This window comes from Oryza glaberrima, chromosome 8 (assembly GCF_000147395.1).
Source record: "Oryza glaberrima chromosome 8, OglaRS2, whole genome shotgun sequence".
NCBI classification, from domain to species: domain Eukaryota; kingdom Viridiplantae; phylum Streptophyta; class Magnoliopsida; order Poales; family Poaceae; genus Oryza; species Oryza glaberrima.
The window spans coordinates 1,286,454-1,310,913 of record NC_068333.1 but is presented as its reverse complement, the minus strand read 5'-3'; the positions used below and the strand labels follow the sequence as shown (position 1 = coordinate 1,310,913).

Genomic DNA, 24,460 nt, shown 5'->3' with positions numbered 1-24,460 from the left:
GATGGGGAAGTAAATTTTCAGTGCTGTGAAACTTAAACCTGTTTTTCAGTGTATCTGATTGTTGCTTCTGTGATACAATAATGTAGCTGATCGAAGTTTCTGAGTCCAAAAACATGGGCATATGGTTTTCTGATGAATCTTGGATTTGGGACTTCTCTGAATTCTGGTGGTTTAGTTAGCAGGTAGACTAACAGTGACATATTACACTAGAATTAAGATGAATTACAAAGAGATGTGCTGATCAGGGCAAAGCCAAGGAAATAATTCTGTCATCCATTCTTAGAGGCATCAATCTTTATTGTAGATGAAAAATGCAGTGTGTCCGTATTCAGGCAGATGTGCCTTTGTGCGGATTGATCTTCTGAAAATTGGATCGACAATGTAACATTACCACGAGAGAATTCATGTATGAATTTCATCATAAGCTGAAAGGTTGGATGATGGACAAGGATTTTTCAGACGGGATAAGATTGATTGTTAAAGAAGGTGTCGTGCAACAACGAAATGCAGAGACCAGTGGATGGATGGGTTAGTTGTACTCTCTGAAGATTGAAAAATTTCAGTGCAAGCCGATGGCGAATCTTTGTGCGTGAATTAGGAAACGGAGGGGGAACAAAATTTCATGCACCGTGTTCACATCATCACCACCCTGTCATCACGGCAGTATAAGATAACTTAAAAAAAAAGCCCACCTTGCTAGTTCTGGCGACTAAAAATTCTCATACTAATTAGAGAAGAAAAAAGATATTAACTGTTAGATCGTGACATGTATAGATTATAATAATTTAGATAGATTGATATAGTTGTATATAAAATACACAATTATATAAGCGTTAATTGGATCATGTCATTATAAATTTACCTGTTTTGAAAAACAACACCACTATTCGCATAATTGAAATGATGCCATCACAACACTATAATTATTAGATCTATGCCATGATATACACTAATACGTGTTTTGAATCGTTTGTTCCATACTGTATTTTCATGTGGACCAAAATACGGTAACCTCAAATCTAACAATTCTATCCCAAATCGATCCCCCAATCTTGCCCCATGCGAGCGCCTAGTAGCAGTGGCGAGTGGCAACGGCAGCTGAGCAAGCTGCAGCGGCTGCACCAGCTGCACCGGCGGTGGGCGCGAGGTTTGGCGGTAGCGACCGGTGGTGACGAGATCAGTGCAAGCAAATCCAGTTGTAGCGGCGATGGCGGTGAGGTTCCGGCCTAGGGGATGGCGTGTCCGACAACTGCCATGTGTGGTCCGGCGGTGGCGATGAGCTCCATGATGCCCGCGTTGGTGGAAGCTGGCGATGGAGGGGATGTGCAGCGGTTTATTAGTTTTATTATTAAATCTGTAATTTTGTTTTTTTTAGATAATTTATTATTAAATCAGTATAGTTTTATGATAAATTTATTATTAAATATATAGTTCTGTGATACATCACCTTAAATTTAAAGTTTTACGATAATTTGACCTCCGTAGCTTTGTGAAATTTACACTAATAAAATTAATTATTTACTAAAAATATGTAAATAATAAAAAAATCACATATCCGTATTAATTGTTTCTGAATCTGAATAACCGATTGAGCCCGATCTCCGTATTAGTTGGGCCAATCAGTTTTGACGAGAGTCGAGCATGGCCCCCGTGGCGTACATGCAAGCAGGGTGGGGCGATCTCCCGCCGGATCTCCTCGCGCTCATCGCCGACGACCTCCCCATCAAGGCCTACACCCGCGTCCGCGCCGTCTGCACCGCCTGGCGCGCCGCCATCCCGGCGGCCTCGCCGTCGCTCCTCGTCCGCGACGGCGACCGGCGCCGCGTAGTCTCCGCCCGGTGGCTGTGCCCCAGCCGGAGCTCCACCGTGCTCCACCAAGATCTCTCCTCCATCCTCTCCCCCACACGACCATCTCGCTGCGTTGGCTCCGGCCATGGCTGGATCGCCGTCGAACACCCCTGCTGGTGTGGGATCATGGGTCTCATGAATCCTCTCGCCGGCGAGGAGATCCCATTCCGTCTCCCGTTCGTCCCATTGGAGGAGGCGGCGGCCGTGGCCGCCGCCGCAACCAAGGTCGTGTTCGCGCCCAACCCAACGTGGGCTGACTTCACCGCGGCGGTGATCACCGGCGGTGGCCGCGTCGTCACGTTCACGAATCAGGGGAACGGCGGATGGACCGTCGTCGAGTGCCCCCGTCTCGCCGAGGGAGACGACATCGCCGACGTGGTGTACGTACCACGAGAAAGGCGACGGCGAGGGCGAGAAGAAGAAGGTGGTGTATTGCCTGACGAGGAGCGGCGACGTGCATGTCCTCCGCCTCCCCGCCGGCCGCCGCCGTCCGTCTCCGGCGTCGTTCGAGCCACTGTTCGACAAGGCCAGCTGCAGGGTGTTCCACCCCGCCGTCGCGTTTGCGCCGCCGCACGACATGATCCGCGCCTCCACCGATTCCAAGAACCTCGTGGTCTGCGGCGACGGCCATCTATACCAGATCTGGAGGAGCGACGGCGTCCACATACTCGTTCTCCGGTACTACCCTCGCCGCCGGCCGTGCTGGCTGCCGGCGAAGGATCTCCGGGGATACTCGGTGTTCGTCGGCAAGAACAACAATGCGGTGGCGCTGCGCGTGGACGACGGCGGCGGCGCACCGGGGCTGAGAGGTAACTGCGTGTACTGGATAGACCATTGCAGTGATGAGGCCAAGGTGTTCGACATGGAGACTGGCAAGTCGGCGCCATGCTTTCCCGGCGTTGGCGCTATCTGCTGGTGTCATATGCAGAGCAGCAGCCGTAATACAACTAGTGTGGCAGCTTCAGCTTATCAGCTTCAGAAAGGGCTCGTCATGCGTGAATCGGCCTGAGTTCTCCGAGACTCTCTCTACACCTAGCAGCTTCCAGTTCGCTTTATATAGGATTACATAGTACTCCCTCCGTCGAATAAAAAACCAACTATTCAATGTTAACACATTCTATTACAACAAATCTAAACATACCATATATGTTCATATCCCGTGCTAGGTTAGAGTTTTTTTTTAAAGAAAAAACAGAGAGAGTAGCTATTAATTAGGGGTGTTAGGATATCCTTAATGCATCTTCAGTGAGTGGATAATAAGGTGGGACCTACTCCCTCCGTTCCAAAATATAAATATTTTTGAACTTCGACATAGTATTTGAGATATTACTTTGACCAACAATATCTATAATAATAAGATGTTTTAAATAAAAATAGTTGCATATTTATGATAGTTTGTTTAATTATAAATCTAGTAATATCAATTTTAGATCGTTTTTATTTATTTGCTATTAATAGTCAAAATTTAAAATGTTTGACTTGACACTATGCTAAAAATGATTATATTTTGGGACGGAGGGAGTATAAAATTAAGTTATACTCTCTTCATCCCAATGTAATCTCATCAAATCCTAAGTTATTATGGGTTGGTTTGGTTTGTGGCCTAAATATGTATTACCAAATTTTGTCAATGCCAAATTTTAGCAAGTTTTGGCATGATTAATTTTGGTAAGACAAAGTTTTATTTGGATTGAAGCCAAAATAGCCTAAGTTCACTATTGAAATGGCCTATTTTCTTAGACATGCCAAAATTTGGCTTCAAACCAAATAGACACAGAACACTATTGAAATTGTCAAATATTGGTAAGTCTAATTTAGACCTCAAACCAAACCAGCCCTATATTTTAGGATAGATGATGTGTTCATTTAATTCTAAGTTCATCTTATACACACTCCTCCCCAACCAACGTAGCTTGCCACACCCCAATCCTCTCCCCAACCAACGTATACATTGTAATAGTCATATTTAAAGGATTGCCAGATTACAAAAGTTCTGACTCGAACTTCACCTATTCAATTTCTAAGTCCAACCTTAACCAGATTATTTGAAATGTGTTTGGATTATTACACTACCAAATTTAGTAGGGTTAAAAATTAGTAGCGAAGTGAACAGGTCCTGTGAATTTCGTAGCACAAAATTTTGTTTTGTGCTAATTATAGAGGGGCCGAACACAAGATGGAATGTCGATTGATGATTTCATAGTACAAATATCTTTTTGCGCCGAACACAAGATGGAATGTCGATTGATGATTTCATAGTACAACTATCTTTTTGCGCCGAACACAAGATGGAATGTCGATTGATGTTGTAGCACGAGGAAGCCGGCGGCACGAAGGTGGACCTCTATAGAGATCAGGAAGGTGTTAAGACAAGGAGACCGGCAAGTCGGTTCAGTGTTCTCCCAGTTTGCCTTTTGCATTGAAGAGGTAGCATAGGTAGCCGTAGCACTAACCATTAACATTGAGAGCAACCAACAAAATCCTCTTCTAGCTGTCAACACAAATTCACAATCAACCATTAACCAGTATCCAACACAACTGAATCGCAAAGGCCACGTTATTCTGGAGTAATAAACATTGAGAGCAACTACGAACGAGCAAACTAAGCTGATCATGAGACGTTGCCCTACACGACCAAACAAACAAGCAGAAGTGAAGAGGTAGCACGAACCAAACACAAACTCCATATATGCAACCAGCATAACAAAATTACAACTGCACTGGACGTTCTTCACAAGCAAAAAAGTAGACTCAGGTCCATATCATCAGCATCGTTACAACTTACAAGTAGGTAGATTGGAAAACAAAATGCAACTCATTATCCCAACTAGCATTAACAGAGGGGGTGGGTCCTGATGAACACCGTCCACGTTTTATTCTCAGCATAGACAAAGCATACCGGTATCTCCGGCTCGGCGGCCATGGAATACCATGGCAAGCAAAAGGATTCTACTGGGTCTTGGCCATGTGGCGGATCAGGTCGATGACACGGTTGCTGCAGAAAATAGTTCAAAAAAGAAAGATCAGTAAGAGCAAATTGGGCATGGAGTATTGTACATGGTTAAAAGTTTGAACTGCAAGTGGCTCACCTGTAACCCCACTCGTTGTCGTACCAGGCGACAAGCTTGACAAAGTTATCGTTAAGAGCAATTCCAGCCTTGGCGTCGAAGATGCTCGACCTGAGTCAAAGATGAGTACAGAGAATGAATGATAGCATACAGGAGAAAGTTCGTCCGTAACCACTTAGTTTGGAGCAGATCTGCATTACAGATTTCTTACAGGGCCTCTCAAGACAAAAAGGCATACCTGCTGTCACCAACAAAGTCAGTAGAAACCAGGTCTTCCTCAACATATCCTATGATTCCCTTGAGCTTTCCCTCTGATGCAGACCTGTAAAACAATTAGCATATTCTCGTCAGGGACACGCTACTAACTTAAGGATAACTTGTGCAGTTCTGCACCCACCAACACACGTAACTACACTTGTCTAGGAATCCTTCACATGTATGTTTCAGTAACATACATCACTGAGCGGTATCCCCTGCCACAAGATGCAGTTCTAGCAACAGTGCGCAAAATGAGATGTACATTCCCCTTGCGTTGGAAGCTATATACTTACTTGATAGCACTCTTGATAGCATCATATGAGGCAGCCTTCTCGATTCTAACTGTGAGATCAACAACTGAGACATCGACAGTGGGAACACGGAAGGACATTCCCGTAAGCTTGCCATTCAAATCAGGAAGAACCTTGCCAACAGCCTGCAATGCATTGATGTTAGAAGTCATTAAGGCTGCAGTCCCATTTTACTAACAAAACATGCTTTCACAACCAAAAACTACCGCCCACATGCACCCCCTTTTCCCTAAGCAGGCCAGAAACAACTCTGAACAGAAGCATGAACAGCAAGCAATTCGTCATAGGACACGAGAGAGAATTCATACTTGAATAAAGACAGCGCACATGCTCATTTATCAACAAAAACTCTAGGGCTGAAATCAGCAAGCGCGCCATTTGTGCAGTTACTTGCTATTATCACTGGGTCTTCTACTTAACATTCCCAAATAAAGTCAAAAAGAAAACTATACGCAGCCCCATAACACAGGAGAATACAAAATTATTGAAACTATAAAGAGGATTTTGAACTGTGGTTGTGCATGCACAACATTGAAGTTCATGACGTACTTTGGCAGCACCAGTGCTGCTGGGAATGATGTTAAAACTGGCCGCCCTGCCACCCCTCCAGTCCTTGCTGGACGGTCCATCAACAGTCTTTTGGGTGGCTGAAAACAAGTACATCAGCGTTAGCTATTACAGAACATCTAGATGTTCATATTAGCTGCCAAAAAGCCAAGAAAGTCTTACCAGTGATGGCATGAACAGTTGTCATCAGACCCTCGATAATACCAAAGTTGTCATGAATGACCTATTGGATGATAACGAGTCAATTAAGAACCAAACCAAAAGTCCAACTGAAAGTAGAAAATTGTCACTCGGAAAGAAAAATACCTTGGCAAGAGGAGCAAGGCAGTTTGTGGTGCAGCTAGCATTTGAGACAATATCAATATCTGAAGTGTACTTGTCCTCGTTGACACCGCAGACAAACATCGGAGCATCTTTGCTCGGGGCAGAGATGACAACCTTCTTGGCACCACCCTGTTTTCAGAACAGCCATGTAAGCATAAAAAATGCACCGAAATAGCTAACTTATGCAACAAGGGAGATGCACAACAAGTACTTTTCAGAGTAAAAATAAACAAGGCATCAAGTAATAAAAAAAACTAAATTGACAACACAAAGCCATAAGTTATATATGCTAATACTTAAGAAATTAAGGCAAAAGAATTAGGAGCTGTCTGCTTTGTGATGCATCATCCTAACTTTAGGAGACTTAGGTAGTCATTCTCTTAACTTTGCAGGCCAAATCTTTTTGGGTAAATGCAAAGACCTTGACATATATCACTGGGGTTCATAAACTTCAAATTTTAATGAGCTTTCCCCTTGTGGCACATCTCTGCCTACATTTAGTTATGCATAATCAAAAACCATGGATTGCTTAGTTTCTTTTAGTTAGATAATGATGCTTTTACACAAAGGTGTCCATCATTAGCAAAATCGTGTAAGATTTTGTAATCTAACTACATCCATTAATTCTTAAAAATAACCATAGCATTATTTACTTGCTTGTATGCAATCCCATGGGAACAATATGTAACAATATGCCAATTTGTTGGAATGAAAAGCAACAGTGATAATACCTTCAAGTGAGCAGCAGCCTTCTCCTTGTCAGTGAAGACACCGGTGGACTCCACGACATACTCAGCACCAGCCTCAGCCCACGGAATCTCGTCAGGGTTCCTTTCAAATTGCACAGGATCAAACATCAGTTCCACGCTCGCTACCATAAACAAGTTACTTTCATCTAAGCTGTAATATCAATATCAAGTTACCTGATGCCGAAAACGGTGACCGGCTTCTCGCCCAAGAGCAGAGTCTTGGAGTCCTTGATCTTGATGTCGCTGTGCTTCCATTGGCCGTGCACGGTATCGTACTTGAACATGTAGGTCTGCAAATCACACGACCAACATAGAATTCATCAATCGTGAGCACACCACACGAAAATCAAAGCCATATGCAGTAGCAAACAGCATAATTCAGCAACTAAACATGCGAAAAAAAGTACTCAGATCTGGGAAAATTAACTGCCATATCACAATCAAAACAACTCCCAACCACTAAACATCTCTTTGAGCGAGCACGCAAATGTATATCTGAGCTAAAACCACTGTAGAACCCTACAAACGACTAGATCTGCACATGAAGACGGTGAAACCCACAGATCGAAGAGCGTACCATGTAGTCGGTGGTGATGAAGGGGTCGTTGACGGCGACGAGCTCGACATCCTCGCTCTGGAGGGCCACCCTGGCCACGAGCCTCCCGATCCTTCCGAAACCTGAACAAAATCACAATCCCAAACACACAAAAAACCCCCCACTCAAATCACCACAAATCCAACGAAACCACACCCAGCACAGCACAAACTCGTAGTAATTCAGATAGCAAACTCACCGTTGATTCCGATCTTAATCTTGCCTGCGTCCCCAAAAACACCACCAGAAAATTCACCAAAAAAATCAGAAAAAAAACATCAATCAGATCAGGACGCGAAGCACCAGCAGTAATCAAACGGGGGAATTAATTCGATTCGGAGGTGAGCATAATTACCCATGGCGAGTGGAGATGCGAGGACGACGAGACAGAGACTTGAGATTAGAGGAGGAGAGAAGCGTCTGGAAGCCGGATATGGAGAGGTGGAGAGGGTTTAAGCGCTCTCTTTTATAAAGCCAAGAGGAAAAAGTCTAATTAATTATTAATAAAGCCAAATGGAACCGAGAAAGCGTGAGGAAAAAAATTAAAAATAAAAATGGAAACAAATAAATTAAGCGCGAGGTGCGTGGGTGACCTCAGCGCAGGGGCGGGCAGGTGAGGTGTCCCGCTGACGTGTGGGCCCGGGCATGGGCGAGGCCCACGTGTCATTAGCTAGTGACGCGCGGCGGGTAGAGTAGAGTACGTAGCGGGGCGTGGTTTCCCGCGCAAGAAAGAATCAGGGGAGGTGAAAGAAATAGAAAAGGGCATATTTGCTCCTTCTTTCTCTGCAAGACTGCAATAATGCGGGGTAAAGAAAATTGATGGAAAAGGATGTGAAATTTTGAAAAAAGAGGAAAAAAAAAAAGTTGAACTGATCGTGTCGTGTTGTGTTGTGGTGTGGTGTGGTGTGGTGTGCTATAGGGGTGTTCGTGTCGAGGTATTTCTGGCTACGTGTCGTGGTTTGGTTGGTTAAAGGATTGGGACGGGGTAACAGAAAGTAGCCGGCGGCGACGGGCGATGGCGCCGCATATTTGTTTGTCCGGCACTCACCTGATCGAATCCGGATCCTCTGATGGATGTATGTCTCTGATCTATTGGCTATTGCAGATTATTAAGAGCTAGTATTCCCTCCGTTCTATAATACAAGGCACAACCACTCTTAACCCAAAATCAATAAACAATTATTTTCATCTCTTAGTTTAAATCAATTTAATAAATATAATGTATGCATCCAATAGAATTAAAAATCTTGAGGGTGGAGGATTTAAAAAATTAACAACAATTTAATGGAGAAAAGGTCCTAATTAATTGTATGCATGAATGCATGCCTTATATTATAGAACATAAAAAAAATAGTTGTGCCTTATATTAGAGCAGGTACAATAGTAGGCTATTAGCCAGCTATAAACATATTTTAATAAGATAAACGATGAGAGAGAAGAGCAGCGGGCTCCAAATTTGTAGCCAGCTGCAGCACGGACTCCAAGACGCAATGTGTGTATGACAGGCGGGACCATATATTAATAGTATAGTAAGCAACTATTGTATGAATTGGCTATTAGATTGGTTATAGATAAATTGGAGCTAGTAGTGGGTTATACTATTGAACTTGCTCTATTATATTGGAACGGAGTGAGTAATAATAATCATAATGACGCCTTAAGTTTTGTCCGAACATTTCATTAGTGTTGTTTTGCAGTATATTCCAAAAAGAATAAACAGTAGTAATATTCTACCTCAATCAATATGCACCGTCCATTTTATATTTACTTTGTATAACTTATAAATAAATCCCAATTTCTAAACCGAGGGAAGTATTCCTCTACATCGGTTGTCAAAAATCAAAATAGTCTGTGAACTTTTTAAATAAAACAACAAAGATTATAAACATTCTTATATGCAAGTAGATTGTTCATCATGTGTTGTTGCCAACATTCCGGTCATCCGGTGGCAACAAGACAAGGTGAAGCAAAAAAAAAAAAAAACACCCGGCTGCAATCCCAATTCCCAATCGTCCATCCACGTGAAAAAAAAAACAGAGACAACAGGGATGGTGGCCACGGATGATCCGCACATCTCGCAGCGACGAGCATCCCGTGGCGCCGCCGGGGGCCCACCACGCAGCGGCGGCGATAATATCGGGAATGCCACGGGAGGGAATATACCCCAGCCACACAAACCCACTAGCTTCCAGATGCTTCTCCCAGCTGGTCGTCATCTGTGTACCCGGGGGTTCCGAAAACGTCCACGTCACCGCCTGTCAGGTCTCGCAAAAACCGGCGACCGCTCGCGGCGGCGGCCGGCGTTGGCTGGGCGGTCGCCGTCGACTCCTCTTCGTTCCTTATGCTTCATTTTCTTCGTCAAACTTTTCTTTTTGGAATAAGCAAGAACACTGTGTTTTCTCTAGAATCTAGAGAGTGTTTTGTTATGGAGGCATAGGAAGAAAGAAATGTGTGTCAAGGTGATATTATAAGCTTCTTCAATTTGTTTGTTATTTTCAAACCTATCGATATTTGGTGTTACCGAAATTTGGTATGTTTTGATGTTATCGAACAGTATTTACACGTTTAGTTCAAAGTTTTACCATATATTGGCAGAGTTTTTGAGAGTGAAAGATTCCATGTTTTTTAAAAATTGGTATAGTTACAATTATAATAAGTGTTTCGATTATTAACCTACCAAAATCTGATAATTGTAAGGTTAAAATTAACAATAAAGACCAGTCTAAAAAAATTGGCAATAAAGGTGTAGTTTTTTTAAAATTTTATGACACAAAAGTTGATCTCACACGATACCAAATCTGAACTAACTACTCGCGATTACTACCAGTACTAGAAAGCTTGAAAAATTCCTATTTTTAAGAAAAAAAAAAGGCGAGGCTTGATAAGCTGATTGATCGCAAGATTATTGTAGCTTCGCTTCGATCGTACTGTACGTACATGGTTAACTTGAATACATCGCACAGCAATTTTCCTTGGAAAATAAAGGGTGTGTTTAGTTCACGCTAAAATTGAAAGTTTGGCTGAAATTGGAACGATGTGATGGAAAAGTTAAAAATTTGTGTGTGTAAGAAAGTTTTGATATGATGGAAAAGTTAAAAGTTTGAAAAAAAAAGTTTAGAACTAAACTCGGCCAAATATAAGAAAGGCCACCGATCGCAACCCATGGAGCCCAAAAGGCCACAGGGCAGACAATATCGGCACCATCCTGTGTCTCAATTCGTTGCCAGACACTGAAAAACGGAATACAAAGTATCCCTCAATAAGAGTATTGATCGTGGTTTTGTCTGACGTGGCGTTTATATGTATCTTTTGACTAAGTTTTCGTCCCATGTAACATTAATGTGGCGCTTACATAGCAATTCTATCCGTAAAAGTAATAAAACTCATGGAGCCCACATGTCAGTTACATACACAAAATAATAAAAATGGTGGGGCCATTTGGCCCCACATGTCATCCTCACTCCTCACTTCTCTCTATCCTCTCTCCCACCTAGGCGGAGCAGGGCAACCAGAGCAGGCGACGTGCGGGGCGGTCTAGTGCTTGCAGGTCCCACCACGGCCGCCACAAAGTGACGGCGAGAAGGGTTGACTGCCGCCCCTCGCCCTTCTCCCTGCCAATTGCCGCCCTTCTCCCTCTCTGCGCACTCTCACCGGCCAATAAGAGAGCTCGAGGAGGGAGCAAGGATAGTCAAGAAGGAGAGAGGAGGTGTCGACGCGCCATGGAGATAGAGAGAAGGGTGCTGTTTTTTTGTCTGACTGATATGTATGTCCCATATTTTTTAATTTTTTTTTGAATTTTTATATTTTGCTTTCAGTGTCATATCACTGTCATGTAGGATGAGGATCAAGTCAAACCAGCCACGTAGGCGCCACGTCAGCCAAAACACCCATCTAAACCACCGAGGGATCTCATCTGCACCGGTTTTGACAATTGAGGGACCCGTTTTATATGGTATTTTGGTTCATGACGAAAATCGAACTAGCTGTCGTGTTAAGGGACCACAAATGAACATATTCCTTCGAAAAATACGATCCAAACATGATTCCTTCTCCAAAATTCGCAGCCCAACAATGCTCACCAGCCAAAAGCCCCAACAAAGTAATAAGGCCATTGTACCTCCCTCAACTCTTGTATTGGTCCAAGATACACCCCAACCACATAACAGGGCACATGACGCCCCCCAACTATCAATACCATACATTTTGCCCCCCCCTCCCTCCGGAAAGCGGTTTTATGGTGATTTTGGTACACTTCAGGCCATTCCCAACCCAAAAACTATCAAGTAGTTTACATACTTATCATATCATATAGGCAGTATGTACAAAAACTATATACCCAATGAATGGAACACCACATCAACATAGGCTAAAACAAGCTAAAAACCGCTAGTTGTATTGAAAGTTAGGGTGTTATACACCCGGTGTAAAATTCGAACGGGGAGTTTTAGGCTAAATGAAAAGTCTAAAAAAGTAAATGGACTTAAAAAAAGTTGCCTAGCCGTCGTCTTCAACGGCCATGGAGCAAAAATGGGTACCGTAGTCCGTACTCCGTAGACATATTCGGTCTTCGTATCCCCATGCATTGTACTGTCCCGTGAAATTCGGAGGCCCTGTGCATATAGTAGATAAACCTAATAACATATACATTAAAATTCAATACTCACCGTGAGAGAGTGGTAAATCGCTGAAGCACGGGACGAATCAAGGAGCAGACCACACACCACAGCAAAGGATGAGAGCAGCCGACAGAGGGGTATACAAACATACGTCAGTGGCAGCCGATAGGTACGGCTGAACGGCAGGCCGTTCAGCCACCACTAGCTCTAATCTAGCATAGGGGAGCGAGCAAGCAGCCAGCGGATGCAGTCGTGCAGACGAGCGAGACGAGAGGTGAGAAGAGAGAACGGCGAAGGTGGAATGACGGACGAGCGATTGTGAAGAATCGGGAAAAAATTGGAAAACGAATAGACGTATCGCGTACGATGACTCATCATCTGATCATCTGGTGTGTTCTTAATTTCCTACTGTATTAGGTTGAACATGTATATTCAGAGTCTTGGGCCTAGGGGCCCCTGGAAAATGGGGTCCTGTTCAGTCGCTCCGGCCCCGCGCCCTCAGGGACGGCCACTTCGATCACGGTTGTTTAGTAGTGCTTCTGTTGTTTAGCTGTAGTTACTTCGGAATCTCCGATGCAGATCGAAATCAATTTCTACAGATAGATAGGCGTACGCTACGCGTCTATCTCCAATAATTATACGATGTAACTGACTTCCATCGTTCCATGATTAGCGTTAAGCTCAAGCAAACGCAACGAACTAGTAGTACTATTGTGTTCCAAAATAGTAAAATATACAAAAGTCAATGGAGTAGCAGTTACTAGGAAACATATAGTCCAAATGTCAAATTCCTACTTGTCCTTAGCCGCGTCGCGCCGGTTGAACGCACAGTTTTCAACTTGACAAGAGTGTTAGGGGCATATAAATTTGGTTTATTGTTAGCATAAATCCTAGTATCAAAGTTCGGTCTATAGTTATTTTACTCCCTACGTCAAAATTTCTGGACACATCACTAGCTATATGTATGTAGGTAAAAGAATGTGAAATGATTGTTTGATTGTTTTAAGAATGGAAGTTCTTGGAGCTACCATGATTTAACACAATTGAGTTGGCACGATTCTTCTAGTGCATTGGATTGATCGCGTGGGGAGAGGGAAAGAGCATGACCAACCACTTCTAGTATGACTTTACACACCAAAGTTAAATGTTGTTGTATCGGAATATCAATTATATACGTACAATTTGAATAAGATATATAATGAGGATATATATGGAGTTATCGTTGGTCTTCTGTGTGGAGTTATCGCGCATGCGCACCAAGAGCGAAACTCGCGCACACGCACCAAGAGCGAAACTCGCGCACACTCCTCTTGCGTCTTGCCGTACACATGTCCCTTATCCACTCCCGCTCCCCCCATCTTCCCATATCCACGTGAGCGAGCAAGCGAGTAGACGATGGCGGCGACGGCCCCCCGGCAGGCCTTCAGCTCCATTCAGCAAACTGCTCTGACAGCGACGGCGATGGCAACGTCCTTACGATGAGTCCCCTTTCTCCTCCCTTTGACTAGGTTAACTCTTTCTCCACCCCTCCCCTCGCCGTGACACTGCCCTGGCCTCATTGCCGTGGCCCCGCCTGGCCGGCCTTCTCCCCCTCACCTTGCTTTGCCTCCGCCACCATCACCGCCCGCCGCTGACCCTGTGATCTGGCGGTACTGCCGCCACCTGCCCTTGCCCACCGCCTACCACCGGGTTCGCCGTCTCTCATGCCATCCCTCTAAACTCAATCCCCCACTTCCCTCTCCTAGCACTGACCTCCCCCACCCCAGCCCCGAGACCATAACCCTCACCCCCGCCCCCGTACCTTGAGCTTTGTCATCGCTCTGTCAGAAACCGCACGCGACATTCCTTCCTGACGCGTGTGCGTCAATTATGATTCCTGTTCCGTGTGATCTTAAGAGTACATGTTGGAATATAAAGTGAATTGCCCACCTTTTCTCATCAGCTTAAGCTTTTGGATTGAATTGGTCGATGCATGCAACTCGATAGTACGAGGCCACGCATCATAATGATGCATGTGCACATTTGTGTGTTACAGCTAATACTCAGTAGAAAATTTTGATAGTACAAAATTCAGTAATGTAATTATTTTGACAAACCGACAAACTTGCCTTTAAATACGAGATCAAACGAGCAGCAGACACACAGACCAGCCATTCCCAAAATCCCATTGCATTCTGCAAGATCCAACTATCCAAGCCAAGACGCCACCGTCCGTCCGATCCACGATTCCATGGCGTCGGCGGGAGGCCGCTGCGACGGCTGCCACGGCGACTTCGGCCTCTGGGAGCCTCCCTTGACGGCGGAGTGCTCGCACAGGTTCCACCTCCACTGCGTCGTCTCCGGCGCCGACGTCTGCCCGGCGTGCAACGCGCGGTGGACCAACGCGCCATCGAAGCCGCCGCCGCAACCCGCCGGAGGCAGCACGACGCCGTTTGGACAGACGACGGGCTTTCCCATGCGCGTCCGGCCATGGTCGTCGTGCGACAAATGCCGCGGCGTCATCGACCACAGCCAGCCCACCGTCACGTCCGAGTGCAGCCACACGTTCCACCTCCGCTGCTTCTCCGGCAGCGTCATCTGCCCGGCGTGCAACGCGCGGTGGCGCGACACGGTGGCCGTGCCAAACCCTTCGCCTGCGCCGCCGTCCACCTTCTTTCCCGGCGGCGTTCCCGCGCCGCCGCCGACTTTTGGGCCCTTCTGGGTGAGCCACGTGTACGGCGACGACGAGCCGGTGGAGCCGCCGGTAGCGGCACAAGGTGGCGGCGTGGCACCGGCGAACAATGGGGCGCTCGTCGTCACGACGCACTGCGAGCACACGGCCGTGGCGAGGAGCATGAGCAGGGAAAATTTCGCCGTCCTTGTCCATGCCAAGGCTCCTAGCATCGCCGCGGAGGCGACGGCGGCGGCGGCGCGCGCGCCGCTCGACCTCGTCACGGTGCTCGACGTGAGCGGGAGCATGGCGGGCTCCAAGCTCGCGCTGCTGAAGCGCGCCATGGGGTTCGTCGTTGATAAGCTCGGTCCCGACGACCGCCTCGCCATCGTGTCGTTCTCCGGCGAGGCGCGGCGAGTGATCCGTCTCGCGCGCATGTCCGACGACGGCAAGGCGTCGGCCAAGAGCGCCGTGGAATCCCTCGCGGCGAGCGGCGGCACGGACATCCTCAAGGGCCTTGTCGAAGCAGCCAAGGTGCTCGACGGAAGGCGCTACCGGAACGCCGTCGCCAGCGTCATCCTTCTCTCCGACGGCGAGGACACATACAATCTGAACGACAGGTTAAACTCGAAGAACTACAGTGCACTCGTGCCACCTTCCTTCAAGCGCTCCGGCGGCCGGTGCCTGCCGGTCCACACGTTCGGCTTCGGCACCGACCACGACGCGGCGGCGATGCACACCATCGCGGAGGAGACCGGCGGCACGTTCTCCTTCATCGAGAACCAGTCCGTCGTCCAGGACGCGTTCGCGCAGTGCATCGGCGGGCTCCTCTCGGTCACCGTGCAGGAGGCGCGCATCGCCGTCGCGTGCTCGCACCCCGGCGTTCGCGTCCGGTCGGTCAAGTCCGGTCGCTACGAGAGCCTCGTCCAAGCCGACGGCCGGGCCGCGTCGGTGGACGTCGGCGAGCTCTACGCCGACGAGGAGAGGCGTTTCTTGGTGTTCGTGGACGTGCCAGCAGCCGGCGCCGGGGAAGACGCCACGGAACTGATCAAGGTCAGCTGCACTTACCGCGACACCGCGAGTCGGCAGCAGATGGTCGTCGCCGGCGAGGACGCCGTCGTGGAAAGGCCAGTGGAGGTGACCACCACCATGGAACCATCCATTGAGGTGGAGCGCGAGCGTTTCCGCGTGGAGGCAACCGAAGACATCGCGGCCGCGCAAGAAGCAGCCGAGCGCGGCGCGCACGCGGCGGCGAAGGCGATACTCGACCGCCGGCAGGAGGCGCTCGCCCGGTCGACGCGGGGTCTCGCCGGCGACGCCAGGTGCGCGGCGCTGGTGTCGGAGCTGCGCGAGCTGAGCGCCCGCGTGGCGAGCAGGCGGGAGTACGAGCAGACCGGGCGCGCGTGCATGCTCGCCGGCATGAGCTCGCACGCACAGCAGCGCGCCACGTCGGTGCAACTGTTTGGAAGGGCGGCGCCGACGTGGTCAATGCCGATGCGTGGATCGGCGGGGCGCGCATCTTTCTCTCTCATGGACATGGAGCTTGGAGGGTACGTGACGCCGGCGATGCGGAGCATGGTGGAGTCGTCGCGGAAGAGAAGAGAGGGCGGCGACGGAAGCTTAAGCTTTCTGGATCTGGTCCGAACTGAAGAAGAAGCCGGCAGCTCAGATGACGAGAAGGAGAACCTATAATATTTCAGTTGAATTTACTCATGCATTTTGAAATGCTTCGAAATTTGGTTTGTCTACTATGTCTTGCATTTGTCCACGTTGTCTCGTTTTGCGCAACTTTGGATATGGTCTAAAGTAATAATAAGACCATGTATAGTGGAGAAATTTGTTATAATTAAATTCTCGCATGATTATATTCTAGAGAAAATAATTATATGTTTTAACTGTTAAATTTAGATGGTTCACTTGTAAAAACAAATGTTTTAAGTGAAACTTAATTGTATTGCAACACTTCTTTTTTTGCATGCTGTGTAATTTGTTTGTTTTAATAAGTCCTTTTTAATGTTTCACTTGATCATTTGCAAATGTTTAATATTGTTCTTGAGATATTATATGAAGTATTATGTAATGTTTCAGTATTTATAACTTAATTTTTCATTTATTTTTATTATTATAAATAATATAATGATATGGTATCTCGTTATAAAGATTCAATTGCAATTGATACAACGATGTAACTAGATAATTTAGGAGAAAAATTGTTTAAAAGTTTGAAAAAAATGTTGTTCAAAGAAGGTAAAGCAATGATGGCTAATGCCAAAGAGTAGCATGTATACATAGAGAGCTAGTGAGTTGATGGCATTGCCGTCTTTGAGCAACCGATCAGGGAACCCAAAATTTATGAGCTTCAATTTTTTTTATATTTTAATCTATATCTGTGCGTTCTGATATATTTAAAGACATCTTATTTTTCTTAAAAGTTTCACTCTTACTTATTTTTTTTATTTGGCTAGAATGGGCTTGTTTTCTTGAGCTCCCATAAGTGTTCGATGACAATCATGGCTAACTCAAAGGGCTATAGCTAATGACGATGATATGAACATGTGTTCTAGACACTAAATATTTTATTTTTTTTCTCCTAATAACAATAAATCACTAAATCATGACATATTATTTTTGTAACATTTATTTTGAAAATTTTCTTCCGACATAGGTAGAGTTCCATTGCTAATTTATTCTTCTTTCTTTATCATTTTTGTGGGCCTAAAATTGTGTTTCGTATCGGGACCTCAAATTCCTAGGTACGGCCCCGGTTGAAGAAATTTGTAAGTGTGCAAATGGGCCGATCCGCTTGCACGCTTGCATTTGATTCTGGACAAAGGTAGGCCCTGTTTGACAACCCAACATAGGGGAGAGCAAGTTTTAGATTTTCGTGGCATGCTTTTTCAAACCGCTAAACGGTGTGTTTCGTGCGAAAATTTTCTATATAAAAGTTGTTCTAAAATATCAGATTAATCTATTTTTCAAGTTTGTAATAATTAAAATTCAATTAATCACAAGTTATTACCACCTTGTTTTACATAGAACACTTAATCTTCATCTTCATTTATCTTCAGGAGATTCAAACAGAGCCTTAATTGATTTATTTTGAGATGGAGTATAGGACATGCACAGACATGAAAATTGCGCCAAAATAAAATGAGACAACCTGAGACGCATACTTTTAATTGAACAAATGTATGAAATGAAACACATGTTAATTCAGACTTAAAACGTACTTGACCAAAGCTCTAGACAAAGACAATTTAAAATTTCAAACTTCAAATTGACAAATCCAAACCAAAAAACAACCTAAACTTAACCTAAAAGCTTCGACGCCTTCGGTGTTGTCTTCTTCTTCAGTTCAGTTGCCCCCGCTGCCGCTCTCTCGTGACTTCCGCGACGACTCCACCATGCTCTGCATCGCCGGCGTCGAGTAACCAAATGGCACGGCGCCGGAGGAAAGCTCCGCCGCCGACGAGAACAGCTGCACCGACGTGGCGCGCTGCTGTGCGTGCGAGCTCATGCCGGCGAGCATGCACGCGCGCCCGGTCAGCTCGTACTCCCGCCTGTTCGCCACGCGGGCGCTCAGCTCGCGCAGCTCCGACACCAGCGCCGCGCACCTGGCGTCGCCGGCGAGCCGCCGCGCCGACCGGGCGAGCGCCTCCTGCCGGCGGTCGAGTATCGCCTTCGCCGAAGCGTACGCGCCGCGCTCGGCGGCTTCCCGCGCCGCCGCGATGTCTTCGGTTGCCTCCACGCGGAAGCGCTCCCGCTCCACCTCCATCGACGGCTCCGTGCTGGTGCTCACCTCCGCTGGCCTTTGCACGACGGCGTCCTCGCCGGCGACGGCCATCGACTGCCGACTCGCCGTGTCGCGGTAAGTGCAGCTGACCTTGATCAGTTCCGTGGCGTCTTCTCCGGCGCCGGCTGCTGGCACGTCCACGAACACCAAGAAACGCCTCTCCTCGTCGGCGTAGAGCTCGCCGACGTCCACCGACGCGGCCCGGCCGTCCCCGTCAACGACGCTGTCGTAGCGGCCGGAATTGACGGACCTGACGCGCACGGCGGCGTGCGGGCAGGCGATGGCGATGCGCGCCTCCTGCACGGTGACCGAGAGGAGCCCGCCGATGCACTGCGCGAACGCGTCCTGGACGACGGCCTGGTTCTCGATGAAGGAGAACGTGCCGCCGGTCTCCTCCGCGATGGCGTGCATCGCCGCCGCGTCGTGGTCGGTGCCGAAGCCGAACGTGTGGACCGGCAGGCGCCGGTCGCCGGAGCGCTTGAAGGAAGGCGGCACGAGAACACTGTAGTTCTTCGAGTTCGAGGCGCCCCACCCGCCGTTGACATTGTAATTGTCTTGACCGTCGGAGAGAAGGATGACGCTGGCGACGGCGTTCCGGTAGCGGCGGCCGTCGAACACCTTGGCGGCTTCGACGAGGCCCTTGAGGATGTTCGTGCAGCCGTCCGCATGGAGGGATTCCACGGCGCTCTTGGCCGACGCCTTGCCGCCCTCCGACATCCGCGTCAGCCGGATCACTCGCCGCGCATTGTAGGAGAAGGACACGATGGCGAGGCGGTCGCCGGGGCCGAGCTTATCGATGACGAACCCCATGGCGCGCTTCAGGAGCGTGAGCTTGTAGCCTTCCATGCTGCCGCTCACGTCGAGCACCGTGACGAGGTCGACCGGCGCGCGCGCCGCCGCCTCCCCGGCGATGCTAGGAGCCTTGACGTGGAGGAGAACGGCGAAGTTGTCCCTTGGTGTGCTCCGCGCGATGGCCGGGAACTCGCAGTGCGTCTTGATGACGACGAGCCCCCCATCGTTTGCCGCGGCCTCGCCGCCACCTGGTTCGCCCCCCTGCGCCGGCGGCGACTCCACCGGCTCGTCGTCGTCGTACGCGTGGCCCTCCTCGGTGACCCTCCTGAAGGGCGTCGCAAAAACCGATGGCTGTGCTGGATAGGCCACCGGCGGCGTCTGGACTGGTACTGGTGATGGCTCCGGCGGCCAGCACGAAGTCAGTGGCCTCCTTGGCAAGCTCGTCGCCGACGAGCTCCACGGTGGCGGCGGCGCAGATGGTCCAAACAAGCCGCTCGTAGTCGTACCATGGCCGGGCTGTGGCGGCGCGTTCACGGATGAGGACCTCGCGAAGGACAAGGTGCTCGACGCCGACGACGCCGCGGGCGTCGGGTTCCCGAATGAGGACGTCGCGCAGGACAATGTGCTCGACGCCGCGGGCGGCGGGTTCCCGAATGAGGACGTCGCGAAGGACAAGGTGTTCGACGCCGAAGACGCCGCGGGCGGCGGGTTCCCGAATGAGGACGTCGCGAAGGACAAGGTGTTCGACGCCGACGACGCCGCGGGCGGCGGGTTCACGGATGAGAACGTCGCGAAAGACAAGGTGCTCGACGCCGACGACGCCGCGGGCGGCGGGTTCCCGAATGAGGACGTCGCGAAGGGCAAGGTGCTCGACGCCGACGACGCCGCGGGCGGCGGGTTGGTCCATGGCCTTTTGCACGTCGGGCAGACGCTGGCGCCGGCGCCGGCGACGCAGAGGTCAAACTCGTGGAGGCAGGCGCTGCACCGAACCCTCGTCGTCGCCATGGGGGACGGAGCAAAGCTTCGGCGGCGTCTCGATCGTCTTCAATCAATCTTTCAAGATGCAATGCGCAATGGCTCTATGTGTCTCTTCTCAAATCAAATCTGAATATATATCTCGAACTCGACAAACTTTGTTTGACCTCGTATTTATAGGCGAGTTTGGTGGTCAGTACGTTGCAAAAGACCCTAAACCGACATGCAATTTGGTGATGGTTTCGGTAAGTTCGAATCGTGAGGTACCAAAATTTGATGAAATTTCATCAATTTGGTGTGATTTGTGTTTTGGTAATAAACCAATTAACCAAATATACCTGACATTTGCTTCTGTATACGGTAAGTTTACAAACTATGCGTACAACCGACGCGACGCGGCCAGGAAGCTAAGAATTCGACTCTCCTGTAGTCTCGTGGGTTTCCTAACTGCTGTTGAGTTTGCTTGAGATTGACGCTGTCATGGAACGATACAGGGCGTCGCAGTCGCAGGTGCTGACTCAGCGAGAGCGGCGGCCAACTTGACATGTTAGTAACAACCGTTTCCGGAGGAGTCAATTTGCTACGAATCAACAGCAAGAGATGAGGGAGGTAAAGTAGACTACAATAAATTCTGGCCCAACAGATCTTCCGGCCCAACATATCTTTCTCTGGCCAAGCGGCCCAAGACCGTGAATAAGCGATCAGAAAGGCCCAGAGAGAACAGATGAAAAAGAAATAATTAGGAGTGAGGCGTGGTCGGCTAGTCCACTATCTTCTACTTACTCCGTTTCACAATGTAAGTCATTCTAACATTTTTCATATTTATATTAATGTTAATGAATCTAGACATATCATTAACATCAATATGAATGTGAAAAATGTTAGAATGACTTATACTGTGAAACGGAATGAGTAGTTTTGTGGAGCTAGCCGGAAGACCTGATCGTTTCTCGGATGAAGATGGAGAAGACTAAATTCGGTCTATCTAAAGCTAGAGGCAGCAAGGTGAGAAAGCATCAGTACAGGCGGCGAGGCAGGCGAGGTAGAAGATGGCGGCGGCGGCGGCGTCGCCCTGCTCGCCGCCGGCCAAGTAGCTCCGCTTGAACCTCCTCCCGCCGTGCTGCTCCTTGGCCTTGCTGCACCGCAGCATCTTCCTCTTGATAGCCATGATCGCCTCCCCACCACCTCGCCTGCTCCTCCTCCTCCTGCTGCTGCTGCCACCCATGGCTTCTTCTCCATCGCCTGCATTTTGCCTGAACCTGCACTGCACCATCTTTCAGTACTTCTAACTTCTAGTAATTTTTATCTGCTCTGTCACTGAAGGCCAGATGGCCATATGCATGGCTCTAGCTAGATCCTTTTATAGAGATGAGAGCAGCAGTACAGTGCAGGGGCGGTTTCTGAATTCTGAATAAATATAGCTGGACCAGCAGGGAGCAGGGCGACCGTTAACTTGGGATCGAGCAATATTTGCGTGATATATTTAAGTGTGTGTATAGCTGACATTGATGGATTATTAAAGCATTTCTTTGCGAACCCAAACGCAGGAGCAGAGCACGGAACGGTCAATGGTCGGTGCGTGCTGAACTGCTGATGCATAAAATTAGGTGAGATTCATGCACAAATCGATCCGGTAGTTTGCATACTTGCATATATATATATTTTTTGCATGCATCCGAAGTAACAGCAGTAGTGCATGTACATGTTCAGGTTGAAAAGTGGATTACTTGCAGCGCGTACAAAGTGCCCCAAGTGCCCAGCAACGCACATAAGTTTATCCGATTGATTAATTAGTCTGTGCTTAATTTAGCATGCATATCCTCTACAAGTTTCTGTTGTCTTTGACAGCCTTTTTATCTCTCTGTATCCCACGTATCCTTCCGATGGCCTAGCCTCTTCCTTCTAGGAGTGTTTCAGATGTGCTTTTTTATTTTCCTACTAAGTATATTTGACGTGCAAAGCTTTTGCATTCGAAGAAAAAAAATGCATCCAGACATGATCGATGCATCAATCCTTACATTTTAAGATTCCCAGTAGTGTACACGAGTTACAGCCGGCAGGCAGTGTGTTCAATTCCGTTCTGCCTGGATCGATGGCAGCTAGTGACAGAGGAAATGAAATGCACCTCCAGTCGAATAGATGGCCTTGAAGCAGTAGCAGTACACGCCCCTCGTGGCCTCGTGTGACCATGGACGCGTTTCGGGATTTAGTGGAGCTTTGTGGGGGCTCCTATGGTTCTCGCTCCAGTAGTGGAGGCTCGACACCCCGCCACCCTATGCTAGATTCGCTCCTGATTGGTTGGCCATATATTTCCTATTAAGCCAAAACTGTTTATTAGTAAATAAAATTTAATTTATAGGTAAAACTTTTATATATTTATTCGTCGCGATTTAAAAGTCAAACGCTAAATTTTTATTTGACTTTTACTTTAGCTTATTAGAGGATTTGTGCCATTTTAAACCATACTACTGTTTGGTAAAATTGACAAATATATATGTATATTTAGTTTGTTACCAATATAACACATAGAAAATTTTGGCACAACATATTTATTACATGCTACCAAAATTTGGCAATTCTATCAACCTGTCAAAAATTTAGCTTTGCCAAATTTTGATAAGGATGATTTTGGTAGTAATCTGAACGGGCCCTAGACTAACCGATGGAGCTCTGCAGCGTTTGCTTGCCGCCGTTGATGAAGAGGCACGACAACGCTTGGGAATAAGTTCGTTTGAGGTCCCTTATCTTGTCAACGAATCCAATTTTCATCGTTCAACCCAAAAACTAGATACAACGGGTCCCTGATCAACTGTCAAAACCAGCACAGATGAGGTTCATAGGCGGTTTGGATGGCGGTTTTGGCTGACGTGGTGCCTATGTGGCCAATTTAACTTGATCTTGATCTGACGTGGCACTTACGTGGCAATTCAATCCGGAAAAATAATAAACCTCGTGGGACCCACATGTCGGTTTCACACACAAATTAATAAAAAATGGTGAGGCTCATTGTGGGCCCCACGTGTCATTCTCACCCCTCTTCTTCTTCCTCCTCTCCCCCTATCTCCCCTCACTTCATCGATCTCTCTCCCCTCTCCTCTCTTCAGGCGTGATGGGAGTCAGCGGTGCACGGGGGCCGGCGGGAGAGGAGGGAGCGGTGGAGGCACAACTTCGGTGTCTGTGGGCGGAAGAGGAAGGGGCGGCGGGAGGTGGCCCTGGCTACAGTGACTGGCGGGAGAGAATGACATGTGAGGTCCACGTGAGCCTCATCATTTTTTATTAATTTATGTGTGAAACTGACATGTGGGTCCTATGGGGTTTATTATTTTTCCGGATCGAATTTCCACATAAGCGCCACGTCAGCCAAAACCGTTGTCCAAACCGCCAAGGACCTCATCTACACTGATTTTGACAGTTGTGGATTCGTTGACAAGTTAAGGGAACTCAGATGAACTTATTCCTAAATATCTAAATATGAAATGTGTTTTTGACTTGGTATTGCCATATCTTCGGGTTTCAGATTTTTCTTGATCTAACGTTCCAACCGCTGCAACAACAAGTGAAACGCTATTAATTAAACATTCAGAGACTTTTCTATAATATGGAGTAATATTACATATGGCCTTTAAATAAGTTGGCTGGGCCTGTTTGAATCACACTAATCAACTGGAAAATTATAAGTACAGTATTTTAAAAATCGCGAAAGTGAAACACGCCCAGCAGAAGAACCTCGGTATCTTCTTCAGATGTTCACCCTTGTCTTTTCAACACCTGCCACCACTATCTGCCGACATATTTTTGCATAAACACGAGAAAGTCTCCAGAGGATGAGCAGAAACACGAGAAAAGGTCAAAGGCGGAGGTCAGCATATCGCTCATCAGTTCTACTCCGTAGTCCGTAGATGAACAAACATGCA

General features: G+C 47.7%; 3 protein-coding genes and 1 pseudogene across 3 annotated transcripts; 2 read left to right on the top strand and 2 right to left on the bottom strand.

The window, feature by feature from the left end:
* The first annotated feature begins 1,659 nt into the window (after positions 1 to 1,659).
* Positions 1,660 to 2,968, top strand: LOC127782935 (uncharacterized; annotated as a pseudogene).
* Positions 2,969 to 4,509: 1,541 nt separating this feature from the next.
* Positions 4,510 to 8,183, bottom strand: LOC127782004 (glyceraldehyde-3-phosphate dehydrogenase, cytosolic). The gene is made up of 12 exons (XM_052309078.1): positions 8,076 to 8,183; positions 7,920 to 7,943; positions 7,703 to 7,803; positions 7,300 to 7,415; positions 7,108 to 7,207; positions 6,359 to 6,505; positions 6,215 to 6,275; positions 6,035 to 6,132; positions 5,468 to 5,610; positions 5,155 to 5,238; positions 4,938 to 5,027; positions 4,510 to 4,843 (listed from the first exon to the last, which is right to left on the bottom strand). The coding sequence occupies exons 1-12, from the start codon at positions 8,077 to 8,079 to the stop codon at positions 4,798 to 4,800; spliced, it is 1,014 nt and encodes a 337-aa protein (XP_052165038.1). The 5' UTR covers positions 8,080 to 8,183; the 3' UTR covers positions 4,510 to 4,797.
* Positions 8,184 to 14,498: 6,315 nt separating this feature from the next.
* On the top strand, positions 14,499 to 16,678 carry LOC127782926 (E3 ubiquitin-protein ligase WAV3-like). The gene has a single exon (XM_052310206.1). It carries the CDS (start codon positions 14,567 to 14,569, stop codon positions 16,676 to 16,678), a length of 2,112 nt encoding a protein of 703 aa, XP_052166166.1. The 5' UTR covers positions 14,499 to 14,566.
* Positions 16,679 to 18,341: 1,663 nt separating this feature from the next.
* LOC127783210 (E3 ubiquitin-protein ligase WAV3-like) lies at positions 18,342 to 20,608 on the bottom strand. The gene has a single exon (XM_052310444.1). The coding sequence runs from the start codon at positions 20,574 to 20,576 to the stop codon at positions 18,342 to 18,344; it is 2,235 nt and encodes a 744-aa protein (XP_052166404.1). The 5' UTR covers positions 20,577 to 20,608.
* Positions 20,609 to 24,460: the final 3,852 nt, after the last annotated feature.